At 43.7% G+C, this 17,474-nt stretch overlaps 1 protein-coding gene across 1 annotated transcript in view; it reads right to left on the reverse strand.

The window, feature by feature from the left end:
- Positions 1-5,220: 5,220 nt before the first annotated feature.
- ELOVL6 (ELOVL fatty acid elongase 6) overlaps positions 5,221-17,474 on the reverse strand; it is a 79,886-nt gene continuing 67,632 nt past the window's right edge. Inside the window, exons 3-4 of the mRNA XM_039710545.1 lie at positions 13,322-13,473; positions 5,221-11,431 (exon numbers count right to left, since the gene is read on the reverse strand). Coding sequence (XP_039566479.1) covers positions 11,007-11,431; positions 13,322-13,473 — 577 coding nt within the window. The 3' untranslated portion in view covers positions 5,221-11,006. The remainder of the gene's footprint in view (positions 11,432-13,321; positions 13,474-17,474) is intronic.

The following is a 17,474-nucleotide window of genomic DNA, read 5'->3' on the forward strand; positions in this document are numbered from 1 at the left end:
TGTTGGTAAACAGTGTCCAGACAACATTCCAAAGCAGCAAACACAGGAGAAGAGAATCAGATAATTATTGTTTTCATTCTTTTCTGAGGCTTCTCAGCTTCCCAGGAGAAGAAATCCCGGTGAAGGGATTTTTCAGGAAATCTCATGGTGGCGTACATGGTTACAGTTCACTTCTTTAAAAGAGTGGAAAGCTGTCCCTGCCAAGGAGCAATGCACACCCAGCAGCCCTGGGCAGGCAGAGAGCCCAGCTCAGGGACTGCCCAGCCTCTCTGGGACTCAGGTTTGAGCAGGTGGCTCTGGCTGTGCTGATGTACCAGAGACATCACGGCATGTCCTGGATTGCCAAGCTGTGGCAGAGGCTTTTGGTCAGATGTGCAGTATCTGCAGTTATAAAAAACAGGCCTGGGGAAGTCTGGCTGGGTAATGATGACAACCAGTTTGTCCTGTTTCAAACGCCAGCAACTTTTTCTTTCTGTTTTACATCTGAGGTTAATTTTGTAGACATTAAGTGCTTTCATTTTCCAACCTAAGACCCTCCAGTCCGTTAGCATTACCCTACTGAGGGAGGTGGAAGGGAAAGGAGCCTTTTTGTTGTCCAGTTTTTGCTGGCTCCTTCACCGAATCCTCCCTGTGGTGCTGTATGATTTTAGAAGACAGAGATGTCTTTGTTCCTGAGGATCCCAAGCAGAGTTGCCTTGCCAAGCTCGCTCTCTCTGAGCCATGCCATTTTGTGTGGTGGCCTGGAGCCCACACCAGTCCCATGGGCATCATGCAGGACCTGCCAGTGGCATTTCTGCTGCCCTCCAGGACAGTACACAGCCTTAAAACAGCAGCTACCTCCTCCCCTGCTAGAAATTAATAATTTCCTTTGCTCATGAAAAAACCCTTTGCCTCATTTACTGATGCACACACTGAGGCCTCACCATGGGGTGGCAGAGCAGGGACTGAGAAGTATTTTGTCAAGGCAGTGCAAGAAGTGAGCAGCCCCTGAGTGTCAGAGTGCTGCTGTGTGTTGCCCACCACCTCCCACAGCACCAGGAATGGACAATTAGTGAAGGGAGGTCAAAGTGGTTACAGAGAACAACCCAGTGCCAAGGCTGTGTAAGCCCATGGTAGCTGCCTGCTTGGGATTTCTGCATGGTTTCCTCACACGGAGCAAGCCAGGTGTTCCCAGCCTCTGGATGCAAATCTGTACAAGCCACCAACATTATGCATGCATGCAATGGTCCTGGCCAGCTGCCACACCTCATTTCTTGTGCTCTTCTTTTGCTTGAAGGAACAGGTGTCCTGATTTAATTCAAATAAGTCTGGGATAAAGCAGGGAAAAGAGCAGCTCAGAGGTTTTCTCTCAAGTAGGCATATATTGCATAGGAGCAGATATTCTGAAATTTTCATACTTAAAACTGGTGTAGTTCATACTTAAAACTCTCTAACTCATGCAAATTGTTCTCCTGGCCCACACAGTGTATTGCATTGGATGGCTTTGTACTGACAGGGCTGGCTGCAAAAGCAGGGTGGAAGTTCACAGAGGACCTCAGATAAGACCAAAACCTTAAGCTGGAGTCTTCTCTTGAATGTTCCATCAGCTAAAAGCAGCAGCTGTTTTTCAGAAGCCAAGTTTCCTGTGTGTTTTGTCCTTTTCTGATTTAAATTTGCCCTGTGAAGTTATTAGCGCTGTCCTTGTATGACTTTCATTAACAGCCACACACCCCAGACTGTATCTGCTAGCTCCAGGCACTGTGCATGGCTGGGCCAAGGCCCTCTCCTGCCAACCTGAACCAGCAGCTGCCTGGGGCAAGCCGAGGGGCAGAAACCCCACCAAGAGCAGCCCACAGACCGGGCCTTGTGGTCAGCCCATGGTCCAAGGCTGACTGGACCTTCTCCAAGCTCCCTGGGAGCACTGGCACCCCCTCTGTGGGTGACACTGCCCACAGACAGGGCCAGGAACCCCAAGGCGGGTATTTCTCACAGCTGGAGGATGCCAGGCCCAGCACACCTGCAGATTCACCCTCCAGCTTCTGTGTGTGGGTTCAAGCCCCATGCTTGACATGATGGGTTCAAGCCCATCATGCTGATTGCCACATGGGACAAAGGAGTTCAGATCTGCTTGGGGCTTGCAAAAACTCCACCTGAAGCAACAGTTCCATGAGATATGCTTGAAGCGATTTAATATCCTTCCAGCCTAAAACTCTATGGACGTCAATAGCTGTGAATTAAACACTGAAATGCTACAGAGTTGCCATCACAGAATGCACAAGTGATGGGTGTTATCACTCTGAAGTGATAACAGACCTGAACAGCTTTTATCTCCCTAGACAAAGACTCCATTACATAGCAGAAAAAACATTGCCAAACAGACAGTGCACCCCCAAACAGCCGTGACCTCACCTGTCCTACAGACAGATACCCTTAATGCTCATCAGCCTCTGTGGGCTAGTTTATCTTACATGGATAAAGCCATGTTGAAAGAAAAGCTGTAGTGAGAAAGCAGAAGAGGTGAACAGCAAAGTCTTTGTTAACTGTTTTTTTTCTTTTTTTTTTTCTTTTTTTTTTCTGTTTTTTTTTTGTTTTTTGCTGTCTCTAACAAATACTTAGGAAAAAATGGTTTAAATGCTCTTATCAGTTCTATCAGTTCTTGTGGCACCATTTGCACCCAAGTGCCAGCATTGCATTGGACAAACCTCACATCCCTGGCACATCTAGTAAAATTTTTAAGGAAAAAATACTGACCAAAAAAAATTCCTTTACACGTGACCTTTAAGGTCCTTTCAGCAAAAGTAAATTATTCTAATGTTCAAAAACCAGTATTTTCTATTACTGTTTCCTTTATTTTAACTTCACTTCCTGCCATTTCTGTGGTTAGATTTTCTTCACCACCCGCCCTGTGGAGGTGCCAGCCGTGCTGGGGACAGCACCTGAGCTGCACTGGTGGTGTACGAAGAATATGAAGAAATACAGTGACCACAGCAGCAGAAAGGATTTGAGCATTGGATGACAAACTGCAGCTGGCAACAGTGGGATGGGGACTGGTGCAGGTGGACAGAAAATCCTCCTCTGTTATGCAAAGCAATGGATTTCAGCCTGGGCTGAACAGGCTGTCAAAATCGTTGAAGCATTAGGACCTGGAGCTGTGTAAAGCAGAGAGGAAATGTGAAGAGCAGCGTAGATGAGAGGCAAGACGGAGCACTGTGCCCCAGCAGAATTCATCTGGCTTCATCTGTCTCCCCCAGATCAGTAATTTAGGCAACAGAGCCTGCTCCATCGCTGTGAAAGCCAGTATAAATAAGCCCTTTTAAGCCTTCTCTGGTGAGCTTCTGACAGAGCAGCAGTGAGGGTTTGCTGCCTTACAAGTTCTCAGGCCTCCAAAGGGCTGGAAGAGGGCAGAGCAAGCGCAACTGAAGGCATTTATGTGGGGGTTTCTGGCAGGGATTTTCTGGGCACATCACTCTGAGGGCGCACAGAGGTCACCAAGCTACTTGGAGGAGAATGGATGAAGAATGTTTATTCAGCATCTTGACATTAAGCTATGTGGCAAAGACTCAAGAAGCTTCTTGGCCAAGTCCAGCATCACTGTAGAATCTGTGTTTGCTTGCATGGCCTTAATGTGAACTTTGTGAAGTGCTTCAGCCTCGTCTTCGAGGCAGTCACTGTGCACGAGGGACAGAGCATGGATCAGTGTGGGGCTGGACCCTGTTCCCTGCACAAGCTGGCAGGAGAGCATCAGCTACAGCTCCACGCTCCCCTCCACTGTGGCTGGCTCCTGCACGTGCTCAGCTTAGGAAAATGTTTCTTCTTGCTGGGATGACAATAAACAGAGCACTGCTAGAGCCATGTGGTGATGCATGCCTGCGTGTCCACTCAGTGCTGGACAAGCATGACATAATTTCTTTCATCCTGATATCATCTTTCTGGCTAAGCAGCAGCCCATGTTTAGTGGAATGTCAGGATGACTAATTCTGCTGGGGACTTCCAAGCACAAGCTCACTGTAAACCACAGCACCTTGACAGAAGAAAGGAAAGAAGAGCTGACTTTTGTGCTTGGGGGCACAGACACTGTCACAGGTACCTGTCAGAAGCACAGAGAGCTGGAGGAAAGAAAATGTAGTTTCTGCTATAAGCCTGAAGCAATCCTATACTGCTCAAATCCTGTTTTTTTTCTGCTTGGTTATTGAACCAGTTATTGAGCTGCACCTACCTTGTAAACCTCCTTCTGCTTTGCTACATGATTTGCCCTTTCACTCTCCCTGTGATAACACTGAAGATGGTGGGCAGCACTTCCCAGTCCATATGTGCAACTCCCTCTCCTTGCTGTTTCATTTTCAGACCCTCAGGAAGGTCACCAGGGTCTCTCACATCCCCATGTGTCCCCACTGTGGGCTTCCCACTTCACTCCACCTGCCTCCAACCTCTGCTCTCTTTACTCAGAAAAGTGCTGTGGGGCTGGAAGCCAGCAGGGAGTGGTGAGGGTTCAGCAGGGTGATGATGCAGACCTAACATTTCTCCCTTTGGTTCTTGCCTCAGATTTTGGCTACTCCTGCAACAGATGTCAAGTCACTTCATTGATTTGTGTATACAGGACAACAAAGCTTTTCCTTTATAGCCTACTTTAGCTTAAAGAGTAGGAGTAAAGCCTGCCATGAACTGCTCTTGCCGTGCAGAGCAGGGCTGACTGTGTCCATCACTCAACAGGGGTGCCTGTCTGCACAAGCTGGCAGAGGGATGGGGAACTGGGATGCTCAGGGAACATCAGACACAGGATTATCCAGGAAATGGCTGGTGAGAGCAGTCAGAGCTGCAGAGCAGTCAGTGCCATCAGTGACAGCACAGCACTGGCAGGGCTCACTGCAAGTGCTGCTCTGCTCCCATGGTCTCCCTGCACAGACGGTACCATGGTGGACAGGGATTCTGTTTCTTACCACAGATGCAAAGATTAGGATTTCCAAAATGTAAGCATGTACAGTCAGGACATTTAAGCACCTGTATGATATGCACTCTCATCACACGGATGCATGTGATGTACACAAAAAGAAAAAAAACCCAAGTGATACTTCTGTATCTTTGCGCACAAAAATATGAATTTGATAGGGATCTGCTGGGACTGACACAGTAGTCATGCTGTAGTCTCACATCTGGAGAACCACTTCTCTTTTTCAATAGATGGATTTGGTGCCAGTAGAGAGAAAAAATGGATGTTACAGATTAATAAGACACAGAGACAGATTTTATTTTGAACCAAAAGTTAAAATTTATTTGGAATATCAATATACCCCCAAAAATAAAAATAAAAACTTCCTTTTATGTAATGAAATAGCCATTTGAAAATGGTAAAATAAAGATATTTATCATACTATTCTCTTCTAGTTATTGTACACATATTAAGGTTGTTTTTCTTTTTCTGAATATAAATCTAGCTTGAGCTTTAAGGCTCCAAAAAGCCTAAAGCATGTAGTGGCCCTTTTGAGAAAGCAGATAAGTCAATCAAAGCTGCATTTTTTCAGCAGACAGGCCTGTTTGAAGCTGTCCAGGACTGGACAGAAGGGATATTTCTCAGTAAGGTCACTGTTTCAGGGAAGTATTATTTTATACGCATTGGGAAATACACTCTAACCCCTCTTCATGCAGCATTTTACATTATGATGTCCTGGGGAGGGCCCTGGTTACCCTTAGCTGTCAAGTTAATGTGCAGATCCAATCCTATTTGTGTTGGTACAGTTGATTCAATTTAAGAAATCAAATCCTACCCTGTGGTGTTTGCTCTGCTAGAAATTAAGTCGGTAACAAGACCCTGGTCCTGCCTTTACCCCTGTAAGCAAAAGCCTGTGTATGGTGCACTGGCTGCAATGGAGCATTCATGATAGCAGGAGATCAGGGACTCGTCCTTTAGCTTGCTTTTAATAAAATAAATGGAATGGAAAATGTATTGAAATAAAACAGTGGAAACCCACTGACAATTCTGAGTTACAATTCTTCCTTTCTAGAGGGCTCATTGATGCCAGGCTGGAAAATATGACTGAAGAGCCACGTCAGAGCTGAGTAATGCTCCAGATGGTTCATGTCAGCACTAAGGAAAAAGGGAATTTAGGTCTTACATCACCCTCTGCAACTGGGCTCCAGTGGGCTGAAGCAAAGCTGCCTGAAGTCATTGCACATCTCACCAACGATCTCACTTGAAGCAGGCATTGGAACAAGTCCTGAATTTATGCAGTATGATCTGAAATTGGTTTTGATTTCTTTCTTGATCAAAGCTATCTTCATTACTTTATGTCTGTGTTTATGGTTTCTATACAAAGATGCTATACTTCTGGTTCTGAAGTACACAATAGGCTACGCTACTGCAGGTGTTACTGCAGTGCCTCTGCATTATATCTGGCAATGCTTACAAAGGCTGCTGTTTCACAATAATTGGTGTCTTATGCTCTTTGTTGCCTGAAGCCACCTGAATGTTGCCTGAACACTGAGGTACCATTGTTTTCAACTAAAATGTTCCCAGTTTTTACTTTCAGATGAAAAAAATAAAGTACACCCAGGACTCAAACAAGTTATCAAACTATGGATGTTCCTCCAAACGAATCCACAGACCCATCTTTGCACTCAGGGAGTGACTGCCTAATTAACTTCTCCAGGAGGGACCCCTACATGGAAGCTTTATTCCACCAGCCACCCCATCCTGAGCACCTGGCACTGTGCAGACCACCGTCCTTCCAGACTGCCTCTCCTCATCTTGGAAAGGAGTGAGTGTTCACCCCGGGAATACTTTGTCCTGGGATATGGAATAGATCTCCCTCTGTGTGTCTCCTGCAACTTGTGTGCAGTATTTCATTCCTGCTACCGTGCCCATTTCATTCCTGCCACCTTGCCTGACTCTTTTGAGTGATTCCTTTTGCACACCTCAGCCCTTATCTTGCAAAAAACTTGAATCATTTTACTGTGAGATGCTGGTGAGAGGTCTCTTTTGGAGCCAGCTGTTCCTAGCTGGGTGTGATCAGTGAGCCCAGACATAAATAATTTGTGACTGAGTTACAGAAGGTCTGTAAGAACCAGGGGTTTCCTTCTCATCACAGGCACAGTTTAAGGAGGCTGCAGAATTATCCAACCTTTTGTTCTTCCACAAATTAGTTTAAAATATTTTCCTTAATGTGTAGTACACAGAAGTAGTTTTAAGGAAGAGCCAAATTCTGCTGGCAGCTGCCTAAGCATAAATCCAAACCAACCTTTCTGGCTTTATTTCAGTACACTTCAGTACATCAAAACATAAAACGCAAGACTTTGACCCTGGGAGAGTGACCTCATCACCAGTGGAACGTTCCTGACTTTAACAGTGGATCCCATAACAGCATTTCTAGCATCTCTCACGGCTGTCACAGGTCCTATAAATTTATATAAAGTTTGAGTTCCCCATGGCATGTGTGAATGCAACAGAATTACAGATTTCTTTAAAATAATTAGGGAAAAAAGAGTTCTGGCACTGGACAGAAAAATCTGAAAATATGACTCCAAGACTCAAGCCAAGGGAAATAAGTAGAAGACAATTAGGTCTGTTTGTACCTTGTGGCTCAAAGGCTGGAGCAGCAGGAGTACTGTTGAGGTGTCACTGCATAAGAGTTGACAAGCTCAGTGTTTAAGAATATGCAAGTGGATTAAATGTGATGTTGAAATATGACGCATGTATGTTTTGGGGGAAGAAAAGAAGAACAGTGTCACCTGTATTTTGTCTTTTTGTCAAATTCTTTAATGCCAGTTAGGCCATTTGGCCCCAGTGGAAAACCTCAGAGGAAAAGCCCAATGGTACAGTAGGGCCATAGGACCTGTATAAATGTGTGTGATGTTAGAATTTCCTGAAGCAAATGGCAGTGTCACAGCCAGTTCCCAGCGTGACAACAAATGTTCCCTGTGCCTTACATGTCCGATCCTGCTGTCACATCCTTACAAGCATGCTTGCCTGCAGCCCAGTCACCAGCCAGGATGCCCCCTGCACTTGGTGCTCAGCTTCCCTGCACACCAGGGGTGCATCTGCACTGCCTGCTAAGGAGGTCACTGGAGCTGCTTCCCAGGCAGCAGGGAAGCTGCAGCAGGGAAGCTGCCTCCCCCACACCCAGCCTCGTGTGGGAGGGCAGTGGGCATGGTGAGGAGCAGATGCTGGAAACGCTGCAGAGGTACCCATGAGGGCTTTGGGAGATGGGGAAAGAGCAGGTGAATTTTTTGCTCTGCTGAAATCAGTGTTGGCGTTGCCAGCATTGCCATCCAGGACCTAGGAATGTGGGGGCTTAATCCTATGCAATTAAGGAAAACCGAGTATGAAACAGGGTAGATAGTTGTTGCTACCTACCCTGGTTCATGCCTGTGTTAAAGTTGGGCAGCAAGTTCTTGCCATGCTGTGATGTCACTCGCCATCAATAAAGGTTTTGAGTCATGAGCCATAAGCCCCAAATTTGCAGGAGTTAACGCAGGGCTCCTTCCCCTCTGCTCAGATAAAGGCAGTCAGGCACACTGGCTCTGTTCAAAGCACAGCAAAGCCTCCACTGACTTCAGAGAGTCCAAGAGGTCTGCTCCAGCTTCAACTCCAGACACTGGACTACTTCCAGCCCCTCTTGTTCTGTCTGACAGACTTAAGACACACGGGACTGAGGCTCTAAATGGCACAATGGTGGGCTTCTACTAACGCTTTATCAGCTAATTGCAGTTAACTTTAATTTTGCCTTTTCCACTCTTTACGGGTCACTTTAACCTGCTTTTCAGCCAGGGCAAAATTAAACATGAGGAAAAAGGCTTATTCAGCATTATAATTATCTACTCCCAAGCTGTATAACAAAATGGTTTACACATTTAATTGTTTTTGTCTAATATTTCCACGTATACAGTAGTCCTATTAATGAATATCATAGCTTCATTACTGCATATCACATTTTGCGATGGTTTGTACCATAAAATAATGTCAGCACATCAATAACTTAAATAACACAAATGTAAACTCATTTTCTGCTTGTTATAATTACGATTTGAGCCTGAAAAGGCCTTTGATTTGTAAGACCATTCACATAATATGGAATGTAACTTTATTTGTTTTTCTTCTGTATATAATGAGACACCGAAAGCCCTTGTCATCTCTTAACAGGATACTAAAGCAGCTCTGTTTCATGAATGACAGCACAATTAAAGCTAAAAATCATAATTAAAAAAACCCCTTTGTACTGTACAATCTCAAATTAAAGCAAGAAAGATAATGACAATCTTTTGCATTAGCCAGGAAATGTGATTCTCTGCCACTGGGCTGTTTTTTCTTGTTGACAATTCACAGAATGTGTATATGGGTGTAGTTATAGGTGTGTGTATATTCTATGCAGAACAGCAGTCCCTATTTTGTTGATCTAGTTCTTCTAATTGTTTAGTTAAACTACCTAGCTGTTACAATTTAGAATACTACATTAACACATTTAACATCAAGTTTACATACTTGCGTCTTTGAAATACTAGGAACTTTTACACATTTTATTTGGCTTTGTAAGGACTGGAATATCACAGATAATGCAATCTACTTGTCTTTGAAAGAATATGGCTGTTCTCAACTAACTCTCTAAGGTTCAGAGTGAAATACATTTCTCTTTATATCTGTAGCTGACTTCAGAGAAGAAAGAGTGTCTTCTTAAGCAGTCAGTCTGATGTTACAGTACAGATTCTGCAGAGATATATTTATTTAATGAAAGATTACTCTCTCTGGACTTTAGAGTCGAGCTGTTGCAGCAAAATTACTTCATTTAGACTAATTTTTTTTTCTACACAAATCTCAAGAAAAGCCTATTCCAGGTATGTTTTGTAGTAGTATCTCCACATGACCAGAGGAGGGCACTTTGAACATCTTTGCACTGCCCAGGAGGCAGATGCAGAAGCACAGTGATACCCAATGTCACACAGCCCTGCCACCTCTCCCAACTCAGGCAGGCATCCTTGTGTCTGCAAAAACACTGAATCCAGACTGTACCACAGGGCTCTGTTCTGAAAACAGTGGGCAGATAAATCACTCTCTTCTTGCTAACTGCGATTTCTCCCGATTTCCCCCATTTGATTCGGCGTTGCTGCGGGCTAAATTAAGAGTAATGGATAATTCCTAAAAATCTTGCGAGGGGAGTTGTCTCCCTCTCCTTTCTGAACATCCCTCCGCTATTAGCCCCTGGTAATTTAGCAAATATTGATTGATTTAACCCTCTATGACTTATCCTGCTGCAGAAATTTCTTGCCTTTAACTGAAAAATGCACTTGGAAATGCACTCTCTGAGATATGTATTGCAACAGTGCATCTTTTCACATTAAACTCTTGTAAAAATACTGCTCCTTTCCACCTTCTGAGGGAGGTCACTCTGTATCCCAGATCTGCTCTCCTGGCAGAGTACATAGCAGAGAAATCAATCTCTTCTCTTTTCCATACATAACCACAGTGTGGAGTTCAGCCAGTTTCCATGCAGGAAACATCTTTTTGGGCTTCATTTTGGCTGAAGGTATTAACCTTCTATGGAAAAGATTTTAATTCTGCAATCTTGTTATTATAGACAGATTTTTTTTGTCACCTCTGCTTTTTTCAGAGAAATCATTAGAAAGGATTTAGAAACCTTTTTTCTTTTTTTTTTAAATAGAAGTCTCTCCTCCACCTTGTGGAAACACACTGCTTATTTAATGTACTTTTTTCTCCCCCCTTAACATTATTCCATTTCTCTTTTCTTCTCTCTTTTTTTCTTTCTTTTTCTTGATTTTTCTCTTCTTTTCTCCTTCTTTTCTAGAACAGAGAGGTACAAGAAGGAAGTTGTCTTTCATCAGCAGTCCTTTGAGATAGAGTAGAATTCAGTGAGTCCTCACCATAATAGGATCATAAACTTACTGGGTTAAACCATGCTAACTTTCCCTAAGCTGCCAAGTTTTAGCTGCACCGTACATATATGTGTTTCCTTGTGCCTTTTTTTTTTCTTATAATTTTGTTTTTCTTGATGACCCTGAGCTATGGCTTCTCGTTTCTACCACTACTCAACCTTCCTTTCTTTTCTGGTTTTGCCGATATAGGCCTCAAAGAAAAAATGGCAGAAGAGCACAAAGTAGCTGAGGTACATGAGAGAGGACCAGATGATGTTCTGCACGTGGGAATGGCACTGGCCGTGCTGCATCCAGGAGAAGACCAGGTAATTGATCACGCAACCGATCAACATCTGAGTGATCTGCGACAGGGTGATGAACATGGCAAACTTGCGCGAGACCCTGAAGCCAGCAGCCCGCAAGGCATAGTACGAGTACATGACGGCGTGTACTCCGTAGTTCATGGTCATGAACCAGCCACCACCAGCCACCATGTCCTTGTAGGAGTACCAGGAGTAAAGTAACACAGTAATGTGATGGTACCAGTGTAAGAAGATGAGCTTCTGCTTCCTAAGAATAATGAATATTGTATCACCTGTAATGAAAACAAAACACAACAAAAAACAAAACAAGAAGAGGGGAGGAAATGAGAAATATATCAAACAATTCCATAATTAACACAGTGCTCTCTTGCCTTTGCTGTTGCTGGAGTATACACTGCTTTAGAGCATGAAATCCACCTCAGCTCTAGATCTGAGAGCCTGTCTGAGAGCCAGTTTGGCTCCTAATCTCTATGCAATCTTTAGCAAACCAATGCATCTACATTTTCCTGTATGGATAACCCCATCTGGAAACTCCATAGGTTTACTTGGTAGCCCTTTGCTGCAAACATTATCCACAAAGTCTGGGGTGAAGTAGGTGGATGTACTTTTAGTGTCTCTTACTGTGAGACTACCCATTATATACTGTGACTGGAAGAGAAATGCAGCTTGACAGAGAGCAGAAAACATAGAGGAAGCAGTACAGTGTCCTCTGAAATGTCTACATGCAAATTGAACCTAGTTAAAATCTGTAGAGGTAATTTGCCTTTTGAGGTAATACACAAAAAAGCTGTTGTGTCTTCAACCTATCATACTGAAAGAGATGCTTCCAGAAACAAATTTGGGTTTTGTTGAAACACACATCCCTTTTCTGCAAATCAATCCTACTATTGTAGGAAAGTAAGTATTATTCCTCTTTCTTGCTTTTTTTCTTCTGTCTGCTTGTCGTGATTGCAATGAGCATCTCAATTAGCTTTATGGATATATATGTATGCTACTTGTTTTGCACTGTTATAGACACAGTGTTTCCAAAAGGATCCCTGAGATTTGAACCTGGGGACTTAGTTTGATGTGTAAGTATCCCAGGAAATCTAAGCCCTGAATATTAGTCATGGATGGAAGAAAAACTGCACTGTCTTCACAAGGTCTATAATAAACCATAATGCTGCTGTTCACTTCATTAACTGCAAGATGTTGACTCATATTTTAATAAGTAATCATATGTTCAATTTATTGGTGCTCTGCAGCTCTAGCTGATGTTCCCTATTTTTAAGAACTAAATTTCTGTGGGTTTGCAGCAAATTAAGCAGCAGGAAATCCAGGGATTCTGACACAGCAAGGCAACTGGTGTTTGTCTCATTCTAGTTTTAATGCTGATGAATTGCTGTCCTCTAATTTGCCAAATTACATTACCTGCTGAAAGGTAAAGTCTCACTTTTGCTGTATACCTGAACACAGTGAGAGGTGCAGTCCTTTGGGGTTTAATAAGGGCATCCTCTGAAATGAAAGCTGGAGGGCTGCTCCTGTCCATTAAAACAATCCTTTCTTACACTAACAAGCCATGGATGAGAACATATGAAGCCTGACTTTCAAGTTGGCTTTCACATGGATATCGTAAGTATCCTTATCAAGAAACTGCTGGAGAGATGTAAGTTCACAAAAATCAAGACTGGAAAAGCTAGGGATATTATGGGAAATTGTTTCTACTTGGAGGAAGCAGGCAGCCACAGCTTTCATAGTCTAGGGAGGAAGCACCTTACTGCTCACAACTGTACACTTAAATGTGTATTAAAGAATGAAAGCTGCAGAATAGAGGCAGAGCCTGACTCAAAGCTTTCTGCTGACACAGCTGCTATAGCCCACCCTCCACTTCTGTAGCCACAGGGTGTGTGACTGCTGATTATGCCACTCCTATTTGCCTGCAAGTAGTTCAGGAAGAGCTATGGACCAGATTGCTTTTACTTCTTGACTGCCCTGCTGTGTATAATCACTGCAGTTTATTCCTGGGCTAAAATATGTAGTTTGGGCTTGGTTATGCTTACTCAGTTTTTCTGAGACTTAAATGGGATTTTGACAGTGATGAGACCCTTCTTGTGCTGTCTGCATGGACATTTCTTCTCTAAAAAACCACAAATGCATATGAGAGAAAGAGAGAGGGTACTCACCTAGTTCAGGTGCTTTGCTTAGCACAAATGCATATGCCCAGAATTTGCTGACAGGTCCAATGTAAAAACTCTGGTCACACACTGACTGTTTCAGGCCTTTGGTCATCAGAATGTACAGCATATAAGCACCAGTTCGAACAGCACCGAATATACTTTAAAACAAAAAGAGAAAATTAGGAAAGGTCAGTGCACATTTGAAATCACAATGCCATCACTTCAAATCATTACGAGGAAAAGGCCGTAACTGTGCTGAAATGGTAAGTTTGAGACAGCTTTCAAGTTGAAGAAGCTCTGCTGGCTTCTAGGAAGTTACTCTGAACTCAGACCTGTAAACTGGACTGCAGCCACATCCCCTGTGCAAGTCTGGAATGCAACATCAGTGTTTTTTATTTCATTACCACAGGAATGATCCTTCAGCTCTCAGGAGCAGGGAAACATTCTATTTCAGCTCAAAACAACTTGCAGAGTTTTGATGCTGATAGCTGGGAAACAACAAGGAATGGGTTCATAAAATGCTATATTAGCAATATAATCAGGACCAATTCACTCTTCTGGTTTCCTCAGAGTTTCCTCTCATTTCTCCCTGTATTTGTTACACCTATAGGAGCTCTGAACACAGCCATCCCCAGGTAGGGCACACAGATTTTGATGAGAAATCTCAGTCAGAGACAGTGTTTTGGTGCATATGCTTGATTTCATCCCTGAACAGGTCATTGCTAACAGAGGAAACAGGTAGTTAAATCAAGCTGTAAACAGCAGATTCACCTTCACCTCATCAAAGTGAGATGCAAGATAACAGTGTTCTGTAAATGAGAAACTTCAAGAGATTTGTAACAGTATTAATTACTGCAATTACAGAGGGGATAGGTTGACATCCTGCTCATCTCAGGTACAAAGGCTTCTGTTTCACCAGCAAGGAGCTGTGCAGAAGGAGTTTTTTTTCATTGTTTTATGGCAAGAACATACCTGCCCATTGTTTACTACTGTAGCTTGGTGGCCCCGCATAAGCTGTGGTGAATACTGGGTGGAGGAAATAGCTTTCAAAAAGAAATTGAGAAAAGACAGACATAATCTATTCGGGGTTGAGTATATCTTACTTTATGTTCATCATACATCCTCATCCCCCTACCCAGCTCCATCTTATTTCCCCTCTAACTTCTTTGTGACCTTGACTAACCTGGTTCCCACTCTGCCTCACTGTCTTTCGTGACTACTGTTTTACAATCACCAAGGCAGCCTCAAAAGCTGAGTTTGGTGGCAATTTTTGTGCTTCTTGGTCAAACTAGATGGTTCTAGCAAGCTGACTGCACATAAAAACTGCTACCTAACTTATATATAATATGCACAGAGTACTCAGATTTCCAAATCTGCAGCATAGCTACCCCCAGTCAAATCTGCCTGCTGCTAAGGAACACTGCAGCCTGCTCTCCCCTGTCCATTGTGTGGAATCTGCAGCCCAGTGGAGTGCCACAGTGCCTGCTGCTCTTTGGGCTCTCAGTGGCATCACAGATGGGGCTCTAAGCCAGGTCATACCCACAGAGGAGTGCTGCATCCTGGCTCCTGCACCACTGCCTTCTGATGCCTGAGGTTTCACTGCACCATGACTGTGAGCACTTACAAAGCCACTATTATTATCTGCTATTTGCACAGTGGTATTTGCTCACTGGCTCTGATGCCAGATGAGTCCTCTTGTGCTATGTGCAAGTAAAAAAACCACCCTGCTGTGGTTCTCAGGTGTGCTGAAGAAGTTTAGCTGAGTCTGTGTTTCCCATTAGCATTGCCCTAAGCAAAGCACATATTCCCAGGCTTAGGCAAGAGAGCCACTGCAGTCTCTCACCCACCCCTGCATGCAGAGGAGACAGTGCAGAGCTCTGAGCATCCACACAGCTCATAGTACATCCTCTCCATGTAGGTTGTTTCCTCCCAGAAATGTTCTCTCAGCACACTTTTCTCACGTCTTTCAGGCATTGCTCATGTAAACTCAGCAGAGTGCCAAAACCTGCAGGAGGAGTTTTGAAATGAGGTGCAACTCATTCTGTGTCTTCTCTTTGGTGTTTAAAACATGCCCCCTTTTTTGTTTCTCAGAGCTGCATTTCTCATTCCCAAGAAGACAGGAGATCCTGACAGAGATGTGATCTGATCACTTCCTGAGGCAGTGAACTCCTCAGGCTAGCCAGGGCATGCTGCTGCCTGCTCCTATGTTTTGGGTGGTTGCAAAACTGGGTGGAGGAAGATCAGGCAGAATACCTAATGATACACTGGTTTTTCCCATTAGCAAGTATCTCAGTGTTGACATTAAAATGGGGGGAGAAAAGGAAATTTTAAATAATGAAATCAAATAGCTGCAAGCAATATGTCTTTCTCTATAAAGAAGCTGCATTGCTTTTCTAAAAAATTGTTTGCTACTAAGATTTTAAAACCAAAGCGAATTCTGTGTCATGAACACAAATGCAAATGAGAAGAACACTTGTTTGAACAACAGGCAAACAAGGATCCAACTGTGATTGGGTATGGACAGCCAGGGATCTAACCCAGACTGATAACAGAGCCACAGAGTCTGTGCCTGGGGGGATTACAGTGTCCCTGAGATTATATTGATGTAATTCTGCCTGTCTTTCCATTTAGCAGCTACTGCAGAGCTCTCCTTGGAGCACACACGCACTGATGCACACTCACACACTTTTCTGCAATTCCACAGGATGGTGGCTTACTCTAGTTCCATGACTCTAGAAGTGACCCCAATTACAGCTCTACATGGTGTGAGTCACACTAATCTGCATTTTTTTCCTCAACAGAAACCAAGTTACATTTTCACATAATTCACCAAGGAAAGCTTCATGCAAAAGAAGGATAGCAAACTCCAAGTAACTAATTCAATTACCTAAATAGACACCATGAGCAGGTAGAAGCTTATGAGAAGTGCTGCATGCCAAAACATTGCCTTGCCAACAAGTATGTGCCACCCGAGACTGCAAAAGATCTAATGCATGCCTGCAAATGTGTCTTGGAGCCAGAGAAATAAGACTGCTTTCTGTGCCTCTGACACTTAATCTTGTTTGCTCTGTAAGGTAAAATCAACCAACAAATTTCTATTTTGCAAAGACATGATGTACAGCAGAGTGATGACATTGCTTACTCAGTAAATCACTTCTGCTTCATTCTGTCCTCGCCCTGCTCTCTGCTGTAGCTTTTGTGAGGTATTGAAATGAACTGCTTACTAAAGCAGTCTGTCTGGTGGGAATCATCTGCAGGGATTTTCAAAATAAGGTACCAGTGAATTACTGTACAATTACAGTCTTTTACAACTAGACAGACTGATCAGAAACTGCATCATCTAATGCAGCCTTCTTATCTATTCAGGCTCAAAATGCCCTACATTCTCCTCCCTTCAGGCAGTGACTTCTCTCTAAGTTGAAAAATGCCCGATTGATATTTTACTGTTTACAGTATTATCAAAATATCCATGAGTAAAATACAAACTAATATTTTTCCCTCTCCAGCTTGTTTTCAAACAGGGGCTGGTGGGTTCACCCTGGCTGCATGCCAGGTACCCACTAAAGCTGCTCTGGCAATCCTCTCCACAACTGGACAGGGGAGAGAAAATATATCAAAAGCTTCCTAGGCTGGAATAAAGGCACAGAGAGCTCATTTACCAGTTACCATCAAGGGCAACAGAGAGTCAACTTGGGGAAATTACTTTATCACCAATCAAAAATAGGGTAGCATAATGAGAAATAAAAGCTAAATCTTAAAAACACCCCCAATCTTCTCTTCTTCCTGGGTTTAGCTTTACTCCTGAATCCTCTGCCACCTCTTCTCCAGTGGCGAGGGGAGAACGGGATGAGGAATGATCCTCCTGTACCAAAACCTGGCCACAGAAATCCAGTACTCAGAGGCCCTCAAAACACATCCCATGCATGGGTTAAGTGCAGAATTAAGAAGGGCTGGAGAGCTGGCTGATGGGAAGACAATGCAGGTGTTATTGTCTGAAGCCTATTGCTACTTTCTGCTGTCTCCATCCTACCTGCCAGTAGGGAGTGAAGTATGGTTTTGTCAAGAGTCCAAGTGAGTAGCAGGTACCTCAAGCCTTTACCTGCAATGTACCTGCAATGCCACAACCCCAGGTGGCATTGCAGCAGGCTCAGCTCCTCCT

This window comes from Passer montanus, unplaced genomic scaffold (genome assembly GCF_014805655.1).
Source record: "Passer montanus isolate IOZ18808 unplaced genomic scaffold, ASM1480565v1 scaffold23, whole genome shotgun sequence".
Classification (NCBI taxonomy): Eukaryota; Metazoa; Chordata; class Aves; order Passeriformes; family Passeridae; genus Passer; species Passer montanus.